Source organism: Thermothelomyces heterothallicus, assembly GCF_042370625.1.
Source record: "Thermothelomyces heterothallicus CBS 202.75 unplaced genomic scaffold P884_scaffold_4, whole genome shotgun sequence".
Taxonomy (NCBI): Eukaryota; Fungi; Ascomycota; class Sordariomycetes; order Sordariales; family Chaetomiaceae; genus Thermothelomyces; species Thermothelomyces heterothallicus.
Genome location: NW_027192565.1, coordinates 901,056 through 920,339, shown reverse-complemented (window position 1 = coordinate 920,339; position 19,284 = coordinate 901,056). Strand labels below are relative to the sequence as shown.

The 19,284-nt window shown below is 59.2% G+C and overlaps 3 protein-coding genes across 3 annotated transcripts; 1 reads left to right on the top strand and 2 right to left on the bottom strand.

Moving 5' to 3' along the window:
- Positions 1 to 576: 576 nt before the first annotated feature.
- P884DRAFT_327756 (uncharacterized protein) lies at positions 577 to 9,987 on the bottom strand. The gene is made up of 11 exons (XM_069445561.1): positions 9,453 to 9,987; positions 7,795 to 9,324; positions 7,353 to 7,702; positions 7,176 to 7,290; positions 5,536 to 7,110; positions 5,316 to 5,475; positions 4,948 to 5,237; positions 4,605 to 4,892; positions 1,362 to 4,534; positions 1,012 to 1,273; positions 577 to 925 (listed from the first exon to the last, which is right to left on the bottom strand). The coding sequence occupies exons 1-11, from the start codon at positions 9,504 to 9,506 to the stop codon at positions 911 to 913; spliced, it is 7,812 nt and encodes a 2,603-aa protein (XP_069300122.1). The 5' UTR covers positions 9,507 to 9,987; the 3' UTR covers positions 577 to 910.
- An 871-nt stretch (positions 9,988 to 10,858) lies between these two features.
- P884DRAFT_238086 (XRN 5'-3' exonuclease N-terminus-domain-containing protein) lies at positions 10,859 to 14,691 on the bottom strand. The gene is made up of 3 exons (XM_069440066.1): positions 13,957 to 14,691; positions 11,735 to 13,883; positions 10,859 to 11,606 (listed from the first exon to the last, which is right to left on the bottom strand). Exons 1-3 carry the CDS (start codon positions 14,264 to 14,266, stop codon positions 10,940 to 10,942), a joined length of 3,126 nt encoding a protein of 1,041 aa, XP_069300121.1. The 5' UTR covers positions 14,267 to 14,691; the 3' UTR covers positions 10,859 to 10,939.
- Positions 14,692 to 15,178: 487 nt separating this feature from the next.
- P884DRAFT_283122 (p115 like vesicle tethering protein) lies at positions 15,179 to 18,968 on the top strand. Its single transcript, XM_069443637.1, has 2 exons — positions 15,179 to 18,484; positions 18,557 to 18,968. Exons 1-2 carry the CDS (start codon positions 15,533 to 15,535, stop codon positions 18,680 to 18,682), a joined length of 3,078 nt encoding a protein of 1,025 aa, XP_069300120.1. The 5' UTR covers positions 15,179 to 15,532; the 3' UTR covers positions 18,683 to 18,968.
- Positions 18,969 to 19,284: the final 316 nt, after the last annotated feature.

Genomic DNA, 19,284 nt, shown 5'->3' with positions numbered 1-19,284 from the left:
CCAATGCAGTAGTAGGTGCCATTGGGAGCGCCCACGTGAGCACCTCGCAGCAATTGACAGCGGGAGCCGCAGGGAAAAGAAAAAAAGCTCAATCTCTGCAAGTTTGTCCAGCTGGCTGAGATCAAAAGTGCCAAACTGGGCAGGAGAGTTGTGTGTGCTGTACCTCAGGTATGTAAGGTACCTAAGGTACCCAGGTACAGTACACTGCCGGGGGTGTGTTACGGAATCCGTTGGGCCTCCGATCCCCGCCAGCCGATCCGACCGTTCTTGGACTCCACCGAGGCCGGCAGCCCGACCAGGCCGCTGAGGTGCATCGGTAGACGCCAACGGCAGGTGTCCAGCCCGGCGGTCCAGAACACGACGGGACGGAGGCCAGAACCTCCACGTCCTCAGCTGGGTAGCTGACCGGTTATACTCGTATATGGTTCGTATGTAGGATCATCGTCTAGGTGCCGCACACCGCGTTAGATCGCAGGCGGTCAGGCAAGCAGAAATGGTATATCAGGCATCAATATGTTGTTCTTTATCCTTTTGGGAAGGACGACCTCGATTTAGTCAGGAACGGCAACCACACCACAGGAACACTGCGTAGCCAAGTCCTTTCCTTTGCTTTCTCCTTTCTTTTTGGAAAGGCGCAAGAAGCGTGAGAAATTGGTATATTCAATCGACAAGTCCGGCCCCATGCCAACCAACAACAACAGGGTCCAGCAAGCCTCCCCCTTTCTACTCCTCCCCACCATTCCATGTGTCCAAGCAAATGCTACGCTACAACTCCACCCTCCGATCCTTCCTCCTTTAACACCCTCAGAACTATCACTTCTTTGTTTCACGACCTTCGTAGTCAAACCGTATCCGTATCAGGTTAGGCAGAGCCGGCCTTGAACCAAGTAACCGGCAATCAGTTCGAGCATTATATGATGATGAGCTGCAAGGTGAAACAAAGTATAAGTCAGCCGGAACTGCCGATAAAGAGAGAGAGAGGGGGGGGGAGGGAGTAAAAACAAAGCTAACCTGAATCAATTTCTCCGTCAACATCACACACTTGCGATCGACCTGCTCCGGCTGCGCCAGCGTGAACGAGCTGCTGCGCCAAAGTCCGCCAAAGCCCATGTCCTCGAGTATGGCGTTCAGCGCCGCGTTGGACCCCTCGAGCGAAGTCCGGAACCGCGGGTTGGATGTCAGCGTATGCAGCAGCTCGTGCGCCGCCTCGAGCGTGGCCGAAGACTGACAGTGAAGCAGGATGTCGTCCAGGAGGTTGATGATGGGCGCGCATCTTTCACACGCAGCAATTAGTACATACAACGTCAAAGATAGACACAAATGAGAGCCGAGGAGGGAAGGGGGGCGTCTAATCTTCTTACAGATGCATAACCACGCCAGGCCGGGCCAGCGCGATGCGGTTCAGCCACTGCAGGCTGCGGAGCTGCACCGCGTCCTCGAGATATTGGAAGTCGACCAGTTCAATGGCCGTATTGAGCAGGAGGTCTTTGTCCTTGAGCCGCGCCAGATCCTGCTCGGCGCGCAGCGCCGCCGGATCCAGCAAGCTTGTCGCACTGATATTGATGCCCGCTGCCCACAGGTGCTCGCGCAGCTCATCGGCTGACGCCGTGCGCGCCAGGATGAGAGCCATGTACGGTGATGCCGCAAGGTCGGCTATGTTTCGCACGGCGCGGCTGGTCTTGGTGCTACTGCTGGGCATGGTCATCTCCAAGAAGGTGGACAGGACCCGTAGGGTGGTGGGCTTGGTGACGGCGTCCGTCAGCCCCCGCACGAGACACGCGCACGCGGCGTAGTGGAAGTTTTCTGGGTTGAAGTGAATCCCGTAGGCTACGTCAAGCGGTATCGCCGCGTCTTCCAGTTGGAGCCGGCCCTGCAACAGATACGGCACCACCTTGTCCCCGCCGACGTACATGTCGCCGGTAGTGCTGATGTTGGTGAGCACCGACTCGAGGAACAGGGCGGTACAGTTGAACAGGTTCGACGGCACCAGCCGCAGCAGCGAGATGGCGAGCCAAAAGAGCTGCAAGCCGTAGCGGGAAGCGGACGGTAGCTTGATCATCATCTTGGACAGCGCCGTGATGATGGCGACCAGCATGTCATTGTTGCTGTCATCGCCGAAGCGGGCGACGCTGCTCCGTAGGGCGACGAGAACCTGGTACAGCAGGTCGTCATCAACCTCCTCTCGCGCGAGGCACCCCATGACGGTGAAAGCCCGCGGCTGGATGGCGGGGTTGTTCTGGAAGGCGGTGCTCGCCACCAGGCTCATCCACCGCGAACGCCATGCGTTCGCCAGGTCGACCGACGGCGCCGCGACGGAGCATGTCTCGAAGAGAATCGTGGCCAGGTTCTCGGTCGCAGTCAAGGTCGGACCGGCCTCCTGGTTCGTCGAGATTGACGCTCCGTCCCGGATGAACGTGACCGAGTTGACAAAGATGTCGTTCTTTGGATCCGAGAGCGTCTCTATCGTGGCCTTCAGCTTGCTGAGCCTGTTCTCGTCGAGCGCGAACGAGGTGCACGCCGAGTGGATCGTGTTGATCAGCAGCCGCTGGACGACTGCCCTGACGTCCGGCATGCCCGTGTTCGCGAGCATCGTGACGATGTGGAAGATCTCCGGCATGTACATCTGCGCCTGGATGGCGCTGTCGAACGACAGCACCTGGCAGAACTGCAGCAACACGCAGATCTCGTTCCACACTGCGTTGTCGGGCAGGTACCTGGTCGTCCGAAGCGATGAGCGGTTCATCGCCTTCCGCAAACGCGTGATGACCTTGCCCCTCAGCGTGATTGTGCCAATCGCGCGGGCAATCGACGTCAGGGTCTCGGTCTGCTCGTCTTCGAAGCCGAGACTTAGCGCCGCCTTGATGATCTCGTCGAGGAAGATGTCCAGCAGCACCTCGTCCTGATGGATCACAGGCCACACCGACTGCTCCAACACAAACGTCAGCGTCGGGTCCGACAGCGCAACGTCTATCAGCTTCCGGAACAGCGAGGCGATCTTTTCTCTCCCCTTTTCGCCCTCGGCCTCGCCCGCCAGCAACGACGTCCGCAGCCCCGGGATCCACGGCGCCATGTAGGCCAAGCTCAGCGGCTTCTGCTCGTCCAGGAAACTGTCCCAACCGACAAAGAACTCGTTCAAGAAATCCGCCGTGAGCTGCGGCTCCGTCTCCGCGAGGCTCTTGCTGATCTTGATGATGAACTGCGATGGGTCAAGCGGCACCGAGATCTCCCTACTACTCAGGAGTTGAGACGCGGCCTTAAACTTGAAGGCCTTGCACAGGGCGCTGAGCAGGTTGTACGACGACAGCCGCAGCACGGGATCGGAAGTGGCGAGATTCGTCAGAGCTAGGTTCAGAAGCGTTCCTGGGACATCCTGAGGCCGGATGAGCCGCTCAAACGACTTTGTCGCCCTCGCGTCCTTGGCATACTTGATCTTGGCCGCGCGGATCGCCTGCAGGATCTCGGTCTTTTTAGGGCTGGTGAAGTACATGACGATCCTGCCGCTGTCGGCCCTGAGGCCGAATGCCGAGTCGTCTTCTGTCTGGATCGAGGTGGGTGCCTCATCGACATCGTTTAGCCGGAAGATATCGTTGACGGTCGTGCTTAGGCCGAAGCCGGGTATCTCCTGCTTCTTAGTCGTGGTGACCTGCACAAACTGGCTGCCGACCTTGATGACAACGTCAACTTTGCCCTTGGATTTGGATAACCTGGTGATCGGCTGAAACAGGTAACGCTGGTCTTTCACCACGTTGATTGTCTCCTTGGGCAGGTGCAATTGGCTGAGGTGGAAGTGCACCTGTAGATCGTTGACGTTGCCGATGAGATGGTACTCGACATTTGCCGGGTTGAACACGCTCGACTCGTTCTTGGACGCAACCCGGAGCATCCGTCTGAAGCATTTCCTGGACGCGCTATTCAGGTTGTAGATGTAAATCCGCGCGAGTTGCTGGGTCAGCTCCCGGGGAGCAAGCGACTCGATCTTGTAGAACAGCTCGTCCTTGGGTTCGTCGTGCCCGTGGTAGTACGTCGAGTCGATAAGCAGGCCGAACGGGCGGTGCCACAGTCGGCTGGCGATCTTGAGGTAGCAGTACAACAACGTGTCGAAGTCCATGGAATCGCCGTCGATGTAGCGCAGGATGATGCAGATGATCGACAACCCATCTTTGCTCTCCCCGCCGTCGTAAACGGCACGGGATGTGAGGAACGACTCGGAGGTCTTGAAGGCGTTGCGGAGCATGAAGTCCTGGAACCTGGAGTAAGCCGGCGGGCTGTTTGTCGAGATGTGCGGGCGATTCCACGTCACGGCCAGGGGAGGCGGCCCGAGATTCATGATGAGGTTCCTCAGCGGCTCAAGCACTGGAGACCGACTCCTCGTAGACTCGGCCGGCGACCGCACAAACTCCCTCTTCTCCTTGGAGGCGAGCCGCTGGCGCACATGGTCCCAATGTTCGTACAGAAACCTGTGGAGGGCCACGCAGGAGCCAAACTCAAAGGACTCACTCGGGTTAGGTGGTGCCTCTACAGCAGCTGGCGCAACCTACGTAAACTGTCAGCCAAACATACTTCTAACCAAAAGGGTAGCAAAAAGATAGCGCCGGTAGACGTACCGAGATGTCCCGCAGAAAGGTGGTTACGTAGTAGATGTTGTTTGTCAAAAAGTCAATCAACGGAAACATATAGGGTTCCTTGGCGCCGAAGAGAACGTTGTTCGCTAGGTTCTGAATGACCTTGGCGATGAGCAGCAGCCCTCGGCGCATCTCCTTTGAGGGGGGTGTTGCCACCAGGCCCTCGACCTCGGGTGCGACAATCGCGGGGCAGAAAAAGCGCAGGAAGATAAACGCCCCGACAGCCGTGTACTTAGCGTCGGGGAACCTCTCCACGACCGCTTCCGATATCTGCGCTTGGTCAGCACATCAGACTTGTCAAGGGATCTCAGCAGCCTCGACATACGATGTTGCAAATTCTGCGAAACGACGCAGGAATGTTCGACGCCGAGGCGCAGATATTGTCAATGAAGACACGCGCCACGATCTGTAGGTTCTTCGCGTTCGTCTGCAGTTCCTCGGGTGAACCGACCCGGGCTGGATCGAGCTCCAGGCTCAGGTCCTCGGCGGTCATCATGAGCCTCTCGACGACGTTTTGCAGCGTGTCTCTGAGGTAGCCGGCACCCTTCCACTTGGCGTAGATGGTCAACATCTTGGTTGCCACGCACGTCCGCCGGAGCAGCTCCGACTCGTTCTCTGCGTTCTCGTCAGCTAGAGAGTCTCTTTTGTTTTTCTTTCTTTCTTCCATTCGCCGACGGAAGGGAAACGACCCACCTGTCTCTTCAATCTCCTGCTTGATCAAAGCCTCGAGCAACACGAAACTCGCCCCTCTTGCCTCGAAGATATTGAGCAGCGAAATGGTGAGCTCGTCCACCTCGTGACTCGGACAGACAGCGCTCATGGCCAAAGCCAAACTCGGATCACTCGTGAGCAGCTGTCCAGTTCGGTTAGCGGCCCCGGGATGAAAAGTAATGTCGACGGACTTTGTACTGACCTCTAACAGCTTATCATACTTTTCGTTCACTGCGGCGTCACTCAGGTTGTTGAACTCGGTGCCCTGGACGAGGATGTTGTACAGCACCCTGACAAAAGCAGTCCTAATGTCCGTACTCTCGTGGTACCCTATGCTCAGCGAGTGCTTAAGCCCAACGTCGATATTCGCGCTGAGGAGGTTGGACAAGATCGTGATGGCCAGGTCCGACGTCGATGCCTCCGTGTCACCGCTGCTGCTGCTGGAACCGAAGTGGTATTGGCCATGATACCCGTTATGATGCTCGCCCGCGCGACCCAGATCGGAGCCCCTGAAGTCCATGTTCAGGAGCGATAGGAATCGGTTGAAGTACGAATGGAACATCTTGGATTTGTGTTCGCTCATGCCGACGTCGGTCTGCCCATCGCTCGGCTGGAGGGGCAACCTGAACGTGAGCGTGGCAAGGGAACGGAGACAGGCCTTATCGAGGTCCCGCTGAACGCGGGTCATCTCATCCTGGCGGCCGCTGCTCTGAGACGCGGAGTCGCTCGGGGATCGCGCCCGGGAGATCCAGCGGAAAATGTATTCGAGCAGCTGGTTGCGGATACGCACGTCGTCGCGCAAGTTCAGCTGTTCCTTGCGCTTGGTCACGGCTTCGACGAGCTGGCAAATCTTGATCTTGACGCGGAGGCTGTTGGGGGTGTCTGGGGCGCCGTCAAGGCTCTTGGCAAAGTTGAGACAGAGGGCGCCGAGGTGGAGGCCGGACGCGGCGCCGAGATCCGAGGGGGTGTCGAGTCGCTCAACGAGGACCTTCAGGAGAGAGGAAGACTGCTCGGCGAAGATGATGTCATTGTCCTGGCCTTTGACGGTTGGCTCGAGGGCGCCAGTGAAGAGGACGTCCAGCTCCGTCTCGAGCGCCTTGAAGAGGGGTTGAAATAGCGATGGCGGCACCTCGGAGGAGAGGACCTCCCTCATGGTCTCGCGCACCCGGACATTGGCGCAAGCCAGCAGCTGGATGCTCAACCTGAGATAGCGCGTCAGGAGAGGCTCCTCGTGGTTCCCGGATGACACCCGGTCGATCCACTTGAGGCCGCTGATTGCGGGCTCCTCGAGGTTGGCAGCCTGCTCGGCGGTGCAGATGCCTCCCATCGACGCGAGGAAGCCCGAGTAATTCCGCCACTCGGCCACCATCCTTTCCGGGACCGCTTGGCCAGCGCCGCCTTGGGAGATCTCCATGGAGAGATGCAACCACTTGTCAAAAACAAACTCCCAAGCATCGAGTATGCCGGCGCTGGGATACTGCATCTTCCGCAGGAGAGTTCTGATTCTCTTCTGGAAGGCCACAATTCCGGTGAATCTGAACTCGCGCGACCCAATCTCGCCAAAGATCTCACCGTTGCGGAGAAGTGTCAGCGACGTCTTCGCCGTAGCCGGGGCCGTGTCTATGAGGCGGCATTCTTCGAGGAAGGTGCTGATGCACGAAACCACGGTCTGGCACGCGGCCATGTCCGCCGAGCAGAGCGAGACCAGGAAGAGCTTCTCCAGTTTGCTGGAGGCAGCGGTGCGCTCGGGTATATCGTCAGAGGTTTGAGCCAGCTCCTGTGCATGGTTAGGAAGAAATCCCGCGAACTAAATGTTGGAGACCCCGATATGGTCCCACATACCGGGATCGACGTCAGCAGAAGCAATCTCGACTCAAGATACCCGTTGATCGACTTGAGTGCTTCGGCGGTGCAGGGCAGCCTCGCCCTATCGCAGATGGATATAAGAATGAGCGACCTGTTTCTCGCATTAGCCCTTCCCTTGCCCCGGTTGCCTCGCGGAGGCGCACCAAAACATACGTCAATCTCCAGAACTTGGTCTTGAACGCCTTCGAGCTCAGACCCTTGGACGACCTGATGTTGCGCAGGAGGCCCTCCTTGGCAAACAAGCGCCTCGCGACGCCCGTTGCCAGCCGCCTAACTGACTCATCGGCGGCGACGATGCACGAGATGAGAGCGCCCAGGTTCTCCTCGTAGAATTGGTCGCGTTCATCCCGGTCCGCTGGCGGACCCTCGAACAAGGTCATGGGCGAGGCGTCGAGGAAATTGAGGAGGTTGCATACCATGCTGATCGACGGGGCGCTCTCGACCGCTTTACGCTGCGCGCTTTGTTCTTCAATGTACCCGTCGGCGAGAAGGTCGGCCATGGTCTCGGGAAAGTCAGTCGGCCATTACTGACAAACAGGGAGCATAGAGATGGACGTGACTCCCGGGGAGGGGAGAATGGAAGGGGATCTCTCACCTGCAACTGGCCTTGGATGAACGCACTCGCGGCGGTGAAGAGAGGCTGGTACTCTTGGCTATTCCCCAGCCGCGCAAAGTGAGCGCAGGCTTGTATGACGGCGATCTTGAAGCTCTGTGGGGCCGACGATGAGAGGCACGAGACGGCGAGCGTGTCGACCGAGTGCTCGAAGTTGAGATGGGTCAGCGACACGAAGGCGGCCGTCATGATGTCCTGATCATACGCGGCACCCTCGGCGCCGGGGGCGAACCGCCTGAAGACGGCGTCACGCACCTCGTCCTGCACGTCCATGGCGTAGCTCATGAGCCCCGAGTCGCTCTCGGCGTCAAAGTGCCGCGCGACCCTGAGCAGCAGGACGAGACAGTAGGCGGCCTGCTCGTTGCGGTTCCGGAGTGCCTTTCTCAGGCCGTCCAGGAACTGCACCTTCTTGGCGATACCCGCCCCCTTGGAGTCGCGCATGTTGCTGGCGACCTCGAAGACGTCCGGCTGCAGGAAGAGCAGCGTCATCTGCATGGGGTACATCAACGCCTTGCGGCGTCCGCTGTCGCCGACCGTCAGCGTCATGTCGAACAGGGTATCCGGCGCGTTCTCGCGGCGCCTGGGGTTGCTCATGGAGTGCAGCTGGACGAACTCGGCCGGGTACCTGTCCAGCCAGCGGGTGATGATCTGGGGTATGACCACGGCGATGGTGTTTTGGAAGGACTTGCGATAGTGCAGGAAGCCGGAGCAGAACTCCTGCACGACGAGGCTCAGCTTCTGGCTGTCGACCCAGAAGAACGAGACGAGGCGCATCATGATGAGAGCGGCGCGCTCCTCCTCTGCCGAGGCGGAGCTGGGGGCGGCACCGCCCTGGGTGGGCAGATTGGTCCGGGCCGAGTACATGACGCCCCGGAAGAGGTCGAAGGCGGCGGGCCAGCTCGATGCCGTCACGTACTCCATAATGAGCTTGATGTTTGTCTCGATGGAGCCGGCACGGGCCTGGAGAAGGGTGCGAGTCTCGGGCGTCTCGCCGGAGGAGGAGCCGGCGGAGAGGGGTGTTCGCGTGGGCTCTTCGACGGGCGAGGGCGTCACATGTCTGGCCGAGGATGAGTCGTCGAGTATCGCCTTGGCCGGGAGCGAGTAGCCGTCCGGAACGGGCTCGAAGAGCACCTTGATGATTTCGAACAGGCGGTGGAGCTGTACATCGCTGACTGCCTCGGGGGGGTAGAAGGCGGCCCGCTGAGAAGGGGACAGCGGGGCTTCGGATGCGGCGGACGGGCTCGACCGGTCGCCGGACCCCTTCAACCGGTACCAATTGCTGGCGCAGCAGTCGGCGATGAGCTCGAGGACGTAGAGTTCTGAGAGGAGGACATGGGGCGGGTGTGACGAGACAGCGCTGTGCGGGCGGATGAGGTCCTCGAGCAGGCCGAGGAGGGCATCGAGGATGAGGCTGATGGAGGTCGCGCTGATCTTGACGAGCGTGGCGCGGGTGATGGAGACGATGTCGTCTTGGGAGAAGTCCTGGGTTGGCGTGCCGGTGCGGTGGGGGAGCTGTCGACGGACACCGTTAGCGTTATCGGTCCATCCATCCACGGGGCTTCCTACGTGCGTCCATGATGGCACGGCAGCAGGCATCCAGGGCGCTGGGACGAGGGAGGGGAGATGGGGGGACAACGCACTCTCGTGGTCAGCCTGTCCACCAGGCAGCCTACCAGGCCGGCATCGCCGTTCATTGTGCGTTGACGAGAGCAGGACTGGCCCGGCGCCTTCTCATGATTGGGCCCCCGTGATTTCTCTTCTGTTTTTCTCTCGCTATGTCCGATCGACGGCGTCAAGAGCCCCTTGACCGCACGGGGGGCCGTTGCCGGGTTGTGTACGCAGGCTCGGTACTAGTCAACCTTTCGTCGTTCAAGACTCGTCCCTTTTCGCGTGCGGCCGAAACGGTCTAAGCGTTGCGCTGCAGTGCACGGAGAGCCGGTCCTGCGGCAGTCGTCGGCAGTGAAAAAAGAGAATACGGTACCCTGCGGGTTCGGGTGTCGGGCCGGAAGACGGGACGGAGGGGAGAGAAAGGGAACTAGAGGAAAAAAGAAAGAGAGAACCCGAGAGCGCGAGGTGTGCAGGTGGAAGACAGGAGAATGGGATTTGGGGAGTTTTATTTTTTTATTTTTCTGTTCCCTTGCACAGGTTCACCAACGGGGAGGCGCAACCTTGCCGGATATGGAGGTTAGTGCACCCAAGGTAGGTAGGTAGCTCTGCGGATTGCGGCAGGCGGGGGGGAGAGAGTAGTGTAGTGTAGACGCCAAACCGAAGCGGGGACCCCTGCTAATCTCGCAAGCTCAACTCGGGTGGGACCACCCCCCCCCCCCGCCGAAGTGCTCCCTCTCCTCCCCCAGGTTCCGAACCAGGCCCCCCAGCTGGAGCCGGCAGCACGCTCTGGACACCGCGAATTGGTCGAAATCTAGCTGATGGCGCTCCGGCACAAAAGCACGCCGCTGCCGCACACCGCCCGCCACCCGCCATCTGCCTCGGAACCCCTAGTCATTAGCAGCCAGTCTAAGGCCGTGGGGTTAGTTGATGTGATTGCAGAAGGCAGATGGAGCAACTGCATACGGAATGTCTTCTCCCGATTATGGGACAACAAACGCAGTGCTCACGAGGTGCTTGCATGCAGAGGAATGATTACTTGTCGACATGCTTGATGCTCAAATCCCCGTGTGGATACATTACTATATTGTACTGTACAGCGCATTACAGCTAAAAAGGCGAGCCCGACTTTAGTTTGTCATTTCTAATGCTGTGGCAGCAGGAAAAACGCATGCGCAGGATCCATCACGCTACGCCGCGCTATGTGATGCAACCTTGGTTGCCCGCTGTGCTTCGATCCAACTGGACACACAACCTGTCGGATTGGGATTCTCCGACCTCAGTTCAACCTAGGCAGTCTGTCCTGTACTGGCGCTTGTTGACCGCAGCCACTCCTCGAAGCAGTTGGTTGACCTGAACAATAGTAGTGGCAAGAGAGTAGGAGTTTTGGCATTGCCATACATCCTGACACTTTCCCCTGTGTTAACTCCAAAAAAGTTGTCCCCCCCCCCAAAAAAAAAAAAATTATTAGTTCGACCTATGCACATGACACTAACGTCCATTGACAAAGTCACCGAACTCCCTATCGCCTATACCCTCGCGAATCGTGGTAATTCCTTTCGCGATAGTCAACCCCGTACCTGCTGTCGTGACGTCGATCCTGACCCTGGCTCTGAGGCGGACGGTAACTTCCCTGATAACCTCCTTGGTGACCACCCTGGTATCCCCCATACTGCGGCGGACCGGGTGGTAAGTAATTGTTCCGGTAACTCTGACCCCCGTACCCCTGGTTGCCGTATCCTTGGCCGTAGCCACCGCCAGGGACGTAGGCGGGAGGGGGGGGCGGAGGCACGCCGATGCCGAAACCGGGATAGCCAGGCGGCGGCGGCGGCGGCGGCCATGACTGCGGAGGAGGAGCGGGCGGCTGGTAGCTACCATAGCCGGTGCCATACCCGCCGGCGCCGCTACCGTAGCCGTTTCCATAGCCGCGATCTTGTTGCTGATAACTTCCCTGGTCACGCCCACCTCCACCGCGAGGTGGTCCGCCAGCATAGTTGATCCTGTCTCCCCGCCCGCCACCATTGTAGTTATTCTTCAATGGGACGCCTCCGTAGCTTCTCCCGGCATTCCGCCCCTTGCTCTTCACGAAATCGATGTCACTCTTGTCAAGCGCGAGTGGGGGCAGCTTGACGCCGCGAAGAAGCATCGACTTGTGCGTGTGGGAACTGCTGGGCATGATGTAGTACACGCTATTACACATGTTAGCGAGGTGACACTTTGAATTTAGGCCATAGAAAGTATTGATGTATATAGATAGATAGATAGATAAGAAAGAAAGAAAGAGAGAAAAGAAAGAAAAGGAGAGAGAGTAACTCACGTTAGTGAACGGTCATAGTCCACGTCCGGCATGGTGTTCCGTTCCAGCGGATACACGAGAGAGCCATGGGGGACGTAGCCCTCGATTTTCTCGACCTTGCCGGCGAGCCCATTGGTTCGCTTGGGATCCAGCTTGAACTTGGGCACGCCCTGCTTCTTGGAGTAGAAGTTCGTCGTGATATCTTCGTAGAGACCGGGATGAGCATCCGAGATGAGGAGGATGTCGCGGCCGGGTACGTTGCGCGCTTGGTCTTCGGGACTCAAAAGGTGCTCCTTGGTCTTCATGGCGGCCAGCAGGCGGGGCATTTCTATAAAGGGCAGGAGGGCGACACCCTGCCACGACATCTTCTTACCGTTAAGGTCAATCTCGAACTCCTCTGGGTAGAAGTCGAGGATCGGACTGTCTTCCTTGGTCATCAAGTCATGGTACACCTCCGGGATGGCATGGCGGGAGGCCGCCGGGAGGACGCTCATGAGCTGCTCGAAAGGTCGTGATATCCTGCCTTTCTCAAACTTGATGGTCATCTTGTCCAGGTCGACAAAATCAGCCGCGAACGGGGCGTAGTGGTAAGGGTAGAACCACTCCCACGAGGGACAGCCCTGAAAGTAGTACATCAGCACCCAGGCGAGGCCCTCGACGTACGCCCGGGCAACCTTGTGCCGGAAGGCGATGTCCTTGGGGTCGACCTTGAACTTTTGCTCATAGTAACGGTCGGCATATCCCTCCTCCCAGAGCCGGACCGTGTCGACCGGGCCATCCTCGCTCGAGGCAGCCGCAGGGGTCTCGATGTCCGAGGTGGCATCCGTGGTGCTAGCGGCATCATCCTCGATGAGCTCCGCCTTGCGCTTCCCGAGGGCTGAGGGTGGGGTTTTCGTTGCCTCGTCTCCCGCCTTGGGCTCCTCGTCTCCGTCCTGCTTCTCCTTGGCTTGTGCCATCAAGCTCTGAATCTGGCTCTTGATCACACTTGCAGCGCTCTTGTTGGCCACGTTGGCCTGGTCCACCGCACGACGGTTCACAACCATATCGTGCGTGATGACGGGTTTGGGAATGCTCGCGACCGGAAACAGGTTCATCCCCGGGGGGGGTCCATTCGCCTCTGGCGCCCCCTTTCGCCCCCTGCCACTGAGCGGCGAGTCTTGGTTCCCGCCCTTCCCGTTGCTCTGCTGGTTGAGCTTGCGCCTCTTGAAGCTGGCCTCTCGCCGGTCCTCAGCCTCCTTCCGGCGCCGGAAGATGGCGTCCTCCTGCTTGGCGAGGCCGCTGAGGATGTACTGCGCGCGCCGGAGGTCCACGTGTCCGTCCTTGGTCACGTAGCCACCCATCACGGGGAGATTGTCTCTCCAGATGGCCATGAGGGTCTCAATACCGTTTTCTCTGATTTCGAGGGCAGGCAAGTGAGGCAGGAAATCGTTTCCGACGAAGAAGCACATAAAGACCCAGTCGTCGATGGCACGCTCCAGGTCCCAGCGGAACGGGAGATTGGGGACGTGCAGCTCAATGGCAAGATACTCACGCAGGATCGAGACATGAAGCCAGATGAAGGGTTTCAGCGGTTCGACCTTGCCCTTCTCGTCAAAGTCGCCGTTCTTCTCCTTTGCCTCACCTTTGCAATTCCGCTCGTCATGGCCGGTCTGGCCGCAGAGCTTGCACAATCTGGGCTTGCTCTGCTGGAAGAAGACATCCTCACGCAGGACACGGAAGTGCGGCTCGTGGGTGGCAAGCCCCAGCATGATGAGGTCGGCGTCCAGGCCGTAGATGACGTGGCGGGTGTTGGGGTCGTGCTCGGGCGAGTTGCGCTGCGAGCGGACAAACTCCATGATCTTGTGCTCGCCCTCGCCGGGAACGGTGGCGTCGGAAATGATGACCTTCAACTTGGCCCACGCGGGATCCGTATTGAGCTTGTACGCGCACCAGTACCGCAGACTCGCCGCCAGAATGTCCATGAACGGAGTGCCAGGAGTGATGGAATTGGAGTCGAACGCTTTCTTGACGACAGTCTCGACCGACTCCTCCTTGGTGGCGTCACTGCCGTTTTCCTTCTTGAGCATCTTGAGGAGCTGCTGCTTGCCCTCCTCCTTCTCCTTGGCGTCCTGTGCGGCGCGGAATCGGCGGGATCGCTGCTGGTTCATCTTGGCTCGGGGAGCAACACCATCTATTTGGCACGGATTAGCGTCAGTCTCCCGGTTTTGGTACGGTGACAGACATTGGGAGTAGTGATAACTTACCGACAGCAATCATGAGGACTTTGCGGGGGCGAACCATGTTGACGACGCGATCGGTGTATTTGAAGACCTCGATCATCATTTCCTCTTCATCCCTGGGCGCGGGCTTGTCCTCCGGATGCGAGCAAGGGTGCACGATGCCGTTCATATCTAGGTACAGGTTGTCGAACTCCTCGCCATTTGGGTTAGGTTGCGTCGTATCGACCGGAACGACAGTGCCATCCTCCAAAACGAGAGGCTTTTCCTCGATCACGGGAGAGATGATCTTGGGGTACTTGGCGGAAAGCCACCTGAAGGCGGCCGGAATACCCATGGTGAGAGACTCGTCACGGCGTCACTCAAGTGCAAGCAGCCCGTGGTCGATGCTGGGGTTCGGAAAGCGGTCAGTCTGGTTGCGCCTAGCCAGGGCTATATATTGCAAAAAGCAGCGCTTGGTGTGGGTGATTGATTGGAAGCGTCGCTACGTTTGTGTACATGAGGAGGCAATTCGATTCGAAGTGGTCGACGAGGCGAGGTGATTCGGGGAGTCGCTCTTCATACGAGCAGTCTGTTGGCTGTGAGTCGAATCGAACGCGAACCGGCGAACACTAGATCGTTTTCCCCCAGAGGAAGAAAACGAAGATAAAGATGCTCGCTGCCTCGGATAGATTGTGAGAGAAAGATGCTCTCTTTGATCCGATTCCCAGGACTAGCCGGGGAGGATTTCGGATGTTGAAAGGGAAAGAAAACGGGAGGCGATGCGACAAAGGCTTTCGCGTTTCGTAGTCGCAGGCGAACATGCCCTGCTTCCCAAGAAAATCTTCCCGTATTGGTCGCTCGTGGACTACCAAGTAAGTGGTGGCGGAGCTGCTAGTATGCGATACGGAATTCTTGTATTTCGTACGGTGAATATGGATGCGAATACTTGTAACGTACGTAAAGTTACTAAACCTGCCACTCCGTACTTCGCGGAACAAGAGATCGCTCCCTACTTCGTACGTTGGTATCGTGTCAAACACACACATAAAACGTACTAGATAGTTGCATTGACCCGTAGGTAAGTATGGAGCATTTCCGTACCTTACCAAGTACGATATTGATACTCCGTATATACAGTAATTGTGTGCGCACGGAGAGACTCGAAAACGGTGAAACGGGTTGAATGGCCCCACTGTATTTTTTTCACAGCGGAGCCTGACGGCAGCTTGTGGGCAGCTTGTGCTTGCAGGTTGCATCCCGGTCAAGTTCCCATTTCAACGACTCGAGCTCCAAGACGGCGGGCAGCGCACACCGCAGTGCCTATTTGCTTGGCTTCCCGCACGACAAGCACGACAAGCACGACAGATGCGAAAGGGGTGTTGTGGGGTTGGTCATTGGTAGGAGAGAAGGAATTGTGAAACGGTGCGGTCTAACGACGACTTAAAAAGAATCGAAACCCGCGACTCGAACGAGGACAAGCGACTCCGTACACTACACTATCGGACAGTTTCCACACCTGACAACCGGTCGGTCGAGCCGTCGCCGCTGAACAGAGCCGATGCTCCTCCATGGCAGCTTTTCATAGCACACCGCCGCCCCGCCGCCCGCTAGTACCGACGCCATGTCTATGTTCTCGACCATCACGACCGCGCCGGCCAAGCAGTCGGTGAGCGAGACCATCCCCGTGCTCAGCGGCCGCCTGAGCACCGCGACCCTGCTCGAAGACCGCCGTGCCGCCATCCTCGGGCTGCGCAGCTTCGCGAAACAGTATCCTGCCTCGGTCGCCTCGGGTGCCCTGCGCAGCCTGATCGGAAGTCTCAGTCGCGATGGCGAAGACGTGGACACGGTCAAGGTGGCGCTGGAGACGCTGCTGATGCTGTTCAGCCCGGATCCGGACAGCCCAGAAGCCTCGGAGGAGATTGCCCTATGGGTAGCCGACGAGTTTACTCAACGGCACGAGAACATCGCCTTGCTGCTGGGCTTCTTGGGTCCGGAGAGGACCGATTTCTACTCGCGCCTCTATTCGCTGCAGTTACTGTCGGCCATCCTGTCTGCCCGGACCGAGAGGACGGAGGAGTGCATCGTCAACACGAGCGACGGCATCCCCCGGCTCGTGGCGGTGCTCGAAGATCCGAGGGAGGCAGTCCGCGACGAGGCCATCGGGCTGCTCACGGACCTCACGCCCACGTCCAACGTGATCCAGAACCTGGTCACCCTCGAGAAGGGCTTTGCGCCCATATTCGACATCATCGCCAGGGAAGGCGGCCTCGCAGGTGGCGCGAGGGTGGTGGAGGACTGTCTCATCCTGCTGGCCAACCTTCTCCGGCTGAACCCGCTGAACCAAACCATGTTCCGGGACATGGGCCATACGGCCGACATCAGTCGGCTCTTGAAGGAAGCCTACAAGGGAGGCGGGGACGACCAGGAGGTCGCGAAGTGGGTAGAGGTGCAGCGCAACAGGAATGTATACGCCATGCTTGCCGTCGTCCGGCTGCTCATCGTGCCTGGCGCAGCGGGGACGTCCCTGAACCAGGAAGCGTTGGCCGGCGACCTGGTGCCCGGCGGGCGGACCCGCGCGCGGGGAGGCCCGGTCCTAGAGAGCACTCTCCAGATTGCCTTCTCCCACGTTGCCGAGCTGCCGATCAAAGCAGAAGCTCTACTAGCCTGCGCCGATATGATCAGGGGCAATGCTGACGTACAGACGAGGTTTGCCGGCTTCCAAGTGCCGTCACCGCTCGCCGACCCGATCGCCAACGGCCACGCGCACGCCGCCCAGATCAACGGCGTTCCCAAGGTCTATATCATCGACGGTCTGTTAGACCTGGTTCTGGCCGTACACTCGCTGCCGGCGTTCGACCTGCGCATGGCCGCATGTACGTGCCTGAAGGCGTACTTTTACCAGCACGCCGAGATTCGGATGCACTTTCTCGACCACGCGGTCCGGACGCACAAGGCGCGTGCTGACGATCTGACCAACCCCCTGACGATCCTCCTGCAGCCCAACCCGGAGACGGCCGCGGCGGATCCGTACAGGTACTGGTTCGCCGCCGTCCTCATGCTCCACCTCTTGCATGACAACCCGGAGACGAAAGCGCTGGCGATGAGCGTCACCGAGGGCGACGAGGCCAGTGGCGAAGAAGTCGTCACCAGTATCCAGACCATGACGGCGCACCTGCTCAGCAGCGTCGCCAAGTCGGAAGACCCGCGCATCGGTATCGGCTACCTGATGTTGTTGCTGTGCTGGCTGTTCGAGGACCTCGACGGGGTGAACGACTTCCTGGGAGAGTTTACCAATCTTCAGGGCCTGATCCAAGCGGCGATCGAGAACCCCAACGGCGACGTCATGGTCCAGGGGCTCAGCGCGATGCTGGCCGGCGTCGTCTACGAGTTCTCGACCAAGGACTCCCCCGTCCCGCGCGAAAAGGTCAAGGAGATGATCATGTCGCGCATGGGCCGCGACCGCTACGTCGACAAGCTCTCCAGGCTCCGCTCCCACCCCTTGATGCGCGATCACGAGGTGATACCGCAGAAGCTCGAGCCGGCGCCCGACCAGAAGCTGCCCGACGTCTTCTTCGACGACACCTTTGTCGAGTTCTTCAAGGACAACTACAGCCGCATCCTGCGCGCCATCGACCGCGACCCGGACTCGGAGACATCCGTCATCACCAACGGCGTGCAGAAGGGCGTCTCCCGCAAGCTCGTCGACTCGCTCCGGGCCGAGGTGGCAGACAAGTCGGCAGCGCTGCAAGAAGCCCAGACGCAGACGGCGTCGCTGGCGGAACAGCTCACCCGGGAACGGACGGCGCACGAGCGGGCCGAGACGGCCCTCTCGGCCGACCTGGCCGCGCTCCGCCAGCAGGTCGCCGCCAAGGACGCGGCCCTCCAGTCGGCCGAGACGACGTCGGCGCACCTCGCCCGCCAGCTGGCGCACGAGCAGCAGGAGCACCAGCGGACCCGGGCCGAGGTGGCGCGGCTCAAGACGGTCAACGCGGCGCTCCAGCAGGGCCACGCGCAGGAGGTGGCGGCGCTGCAGGCGCAGGCGCGCGCCAAGGAGGACGACGGCCGCCGGCAGGCCGAGGCGGCCAGGAAGGCGGCCGAGCAGGAGGCGGAGCGGGCCCGGCGGCGGGCCGAGGCGGAGATGGCGGACCTGCGGGCGACCATCAGCCGGCTCGAGGTGGACCTGATGAAGGCCAACAAGTCGCGGGCCGCGGAGGAGGAGCGGGCCGCCAAGCTGGAGGGGTCGGTGGCGGACAAGGAGGAAGAGCTCGGCCGGGCGGAGGGGAGGGCGAAGGCGGCAGAGCGGAGGGCTGGCGAAGCGGAGGAGAGGGCCAGGGAGGCCGAGGGCAGGATCGAGGAAGCGCAGCACGGGGTCAAGGAGGCCGAGGAGAGGGCGAGGAAGGCCGAGGCGGAGGTGAAGGAGCTGAAGGCAAGGTTGAGCAAGACGGAGAAGGAGGTTGAGGAGGCGAAGAAGGAGGTCAAGGCCAAGGAGGAGGAGCGGAAGAGTGCGCAGAGCGAGCTGGATGACATGCTGGAGGTGTTTGGGGACCTGGAGGAGAAGGTGACCAAGTACAAGGTGAGCGCCTATCCCTCCTGGCCTGTGGGCGCGGCCGTGATGGTGGTGGGAATTGGCTAACGGCGACTTTAGGGACGGCTCAAAGAGCTCGGACAAGAAGTATCGGATGGTGAGGACGAGGAGGAAGAGGACGAGGAGGACGAGGACGAGGAGGACGAGGACGAGGAGGACGAGGATGGGGATCAAGACGATGAGTAACAGGGTAACGACAATGGAGACGAAACATTGGTTTGGGGGGGAAGGTTTTACAAATGTCGTTCCCAAAACGGTGAGATCGAGGGCTGTGTGAGCTTGTCCAAATATAAATACATCAAAAGAAGGGCGAGGGTATATTGTGTGCATTTTACTAGCGGGCACGAGAGCATCAATTCTACTACTACCACAGTTACCACTGCGGCAAGACTTGGGGTGGCTGGACTGGCGCACAGAGCTCACTAACTATCCCGTCTCATCAGCAACGAGGAGCGACAGAGACGGGAATGGGTTCGGAGTGCCCTGAAGCTGCTCAGGAGGAGAGAAAAGAAAAAGAAAAAGAAAAAGAAAAAAAAAACCGGGATGTATGATGAGCAAGAAAAGGGCACCGAGTTGGTCCAAGACAAACTTCTGAAACACCGATCGGTACGGACATGTATGCGCAGTATTGGATATATATATTGCTGCAGCATGTATGCACAACCATACATACAGAACATACTTGGGGGCACCGGTTTGGGGTGCTATAACTAACTATAGGTTTAGTTGCAGAGCCTGCAGGCAGGTAACTAGTCTTTGCCCCCCGCACTATTTTCGAGTTTTTGATC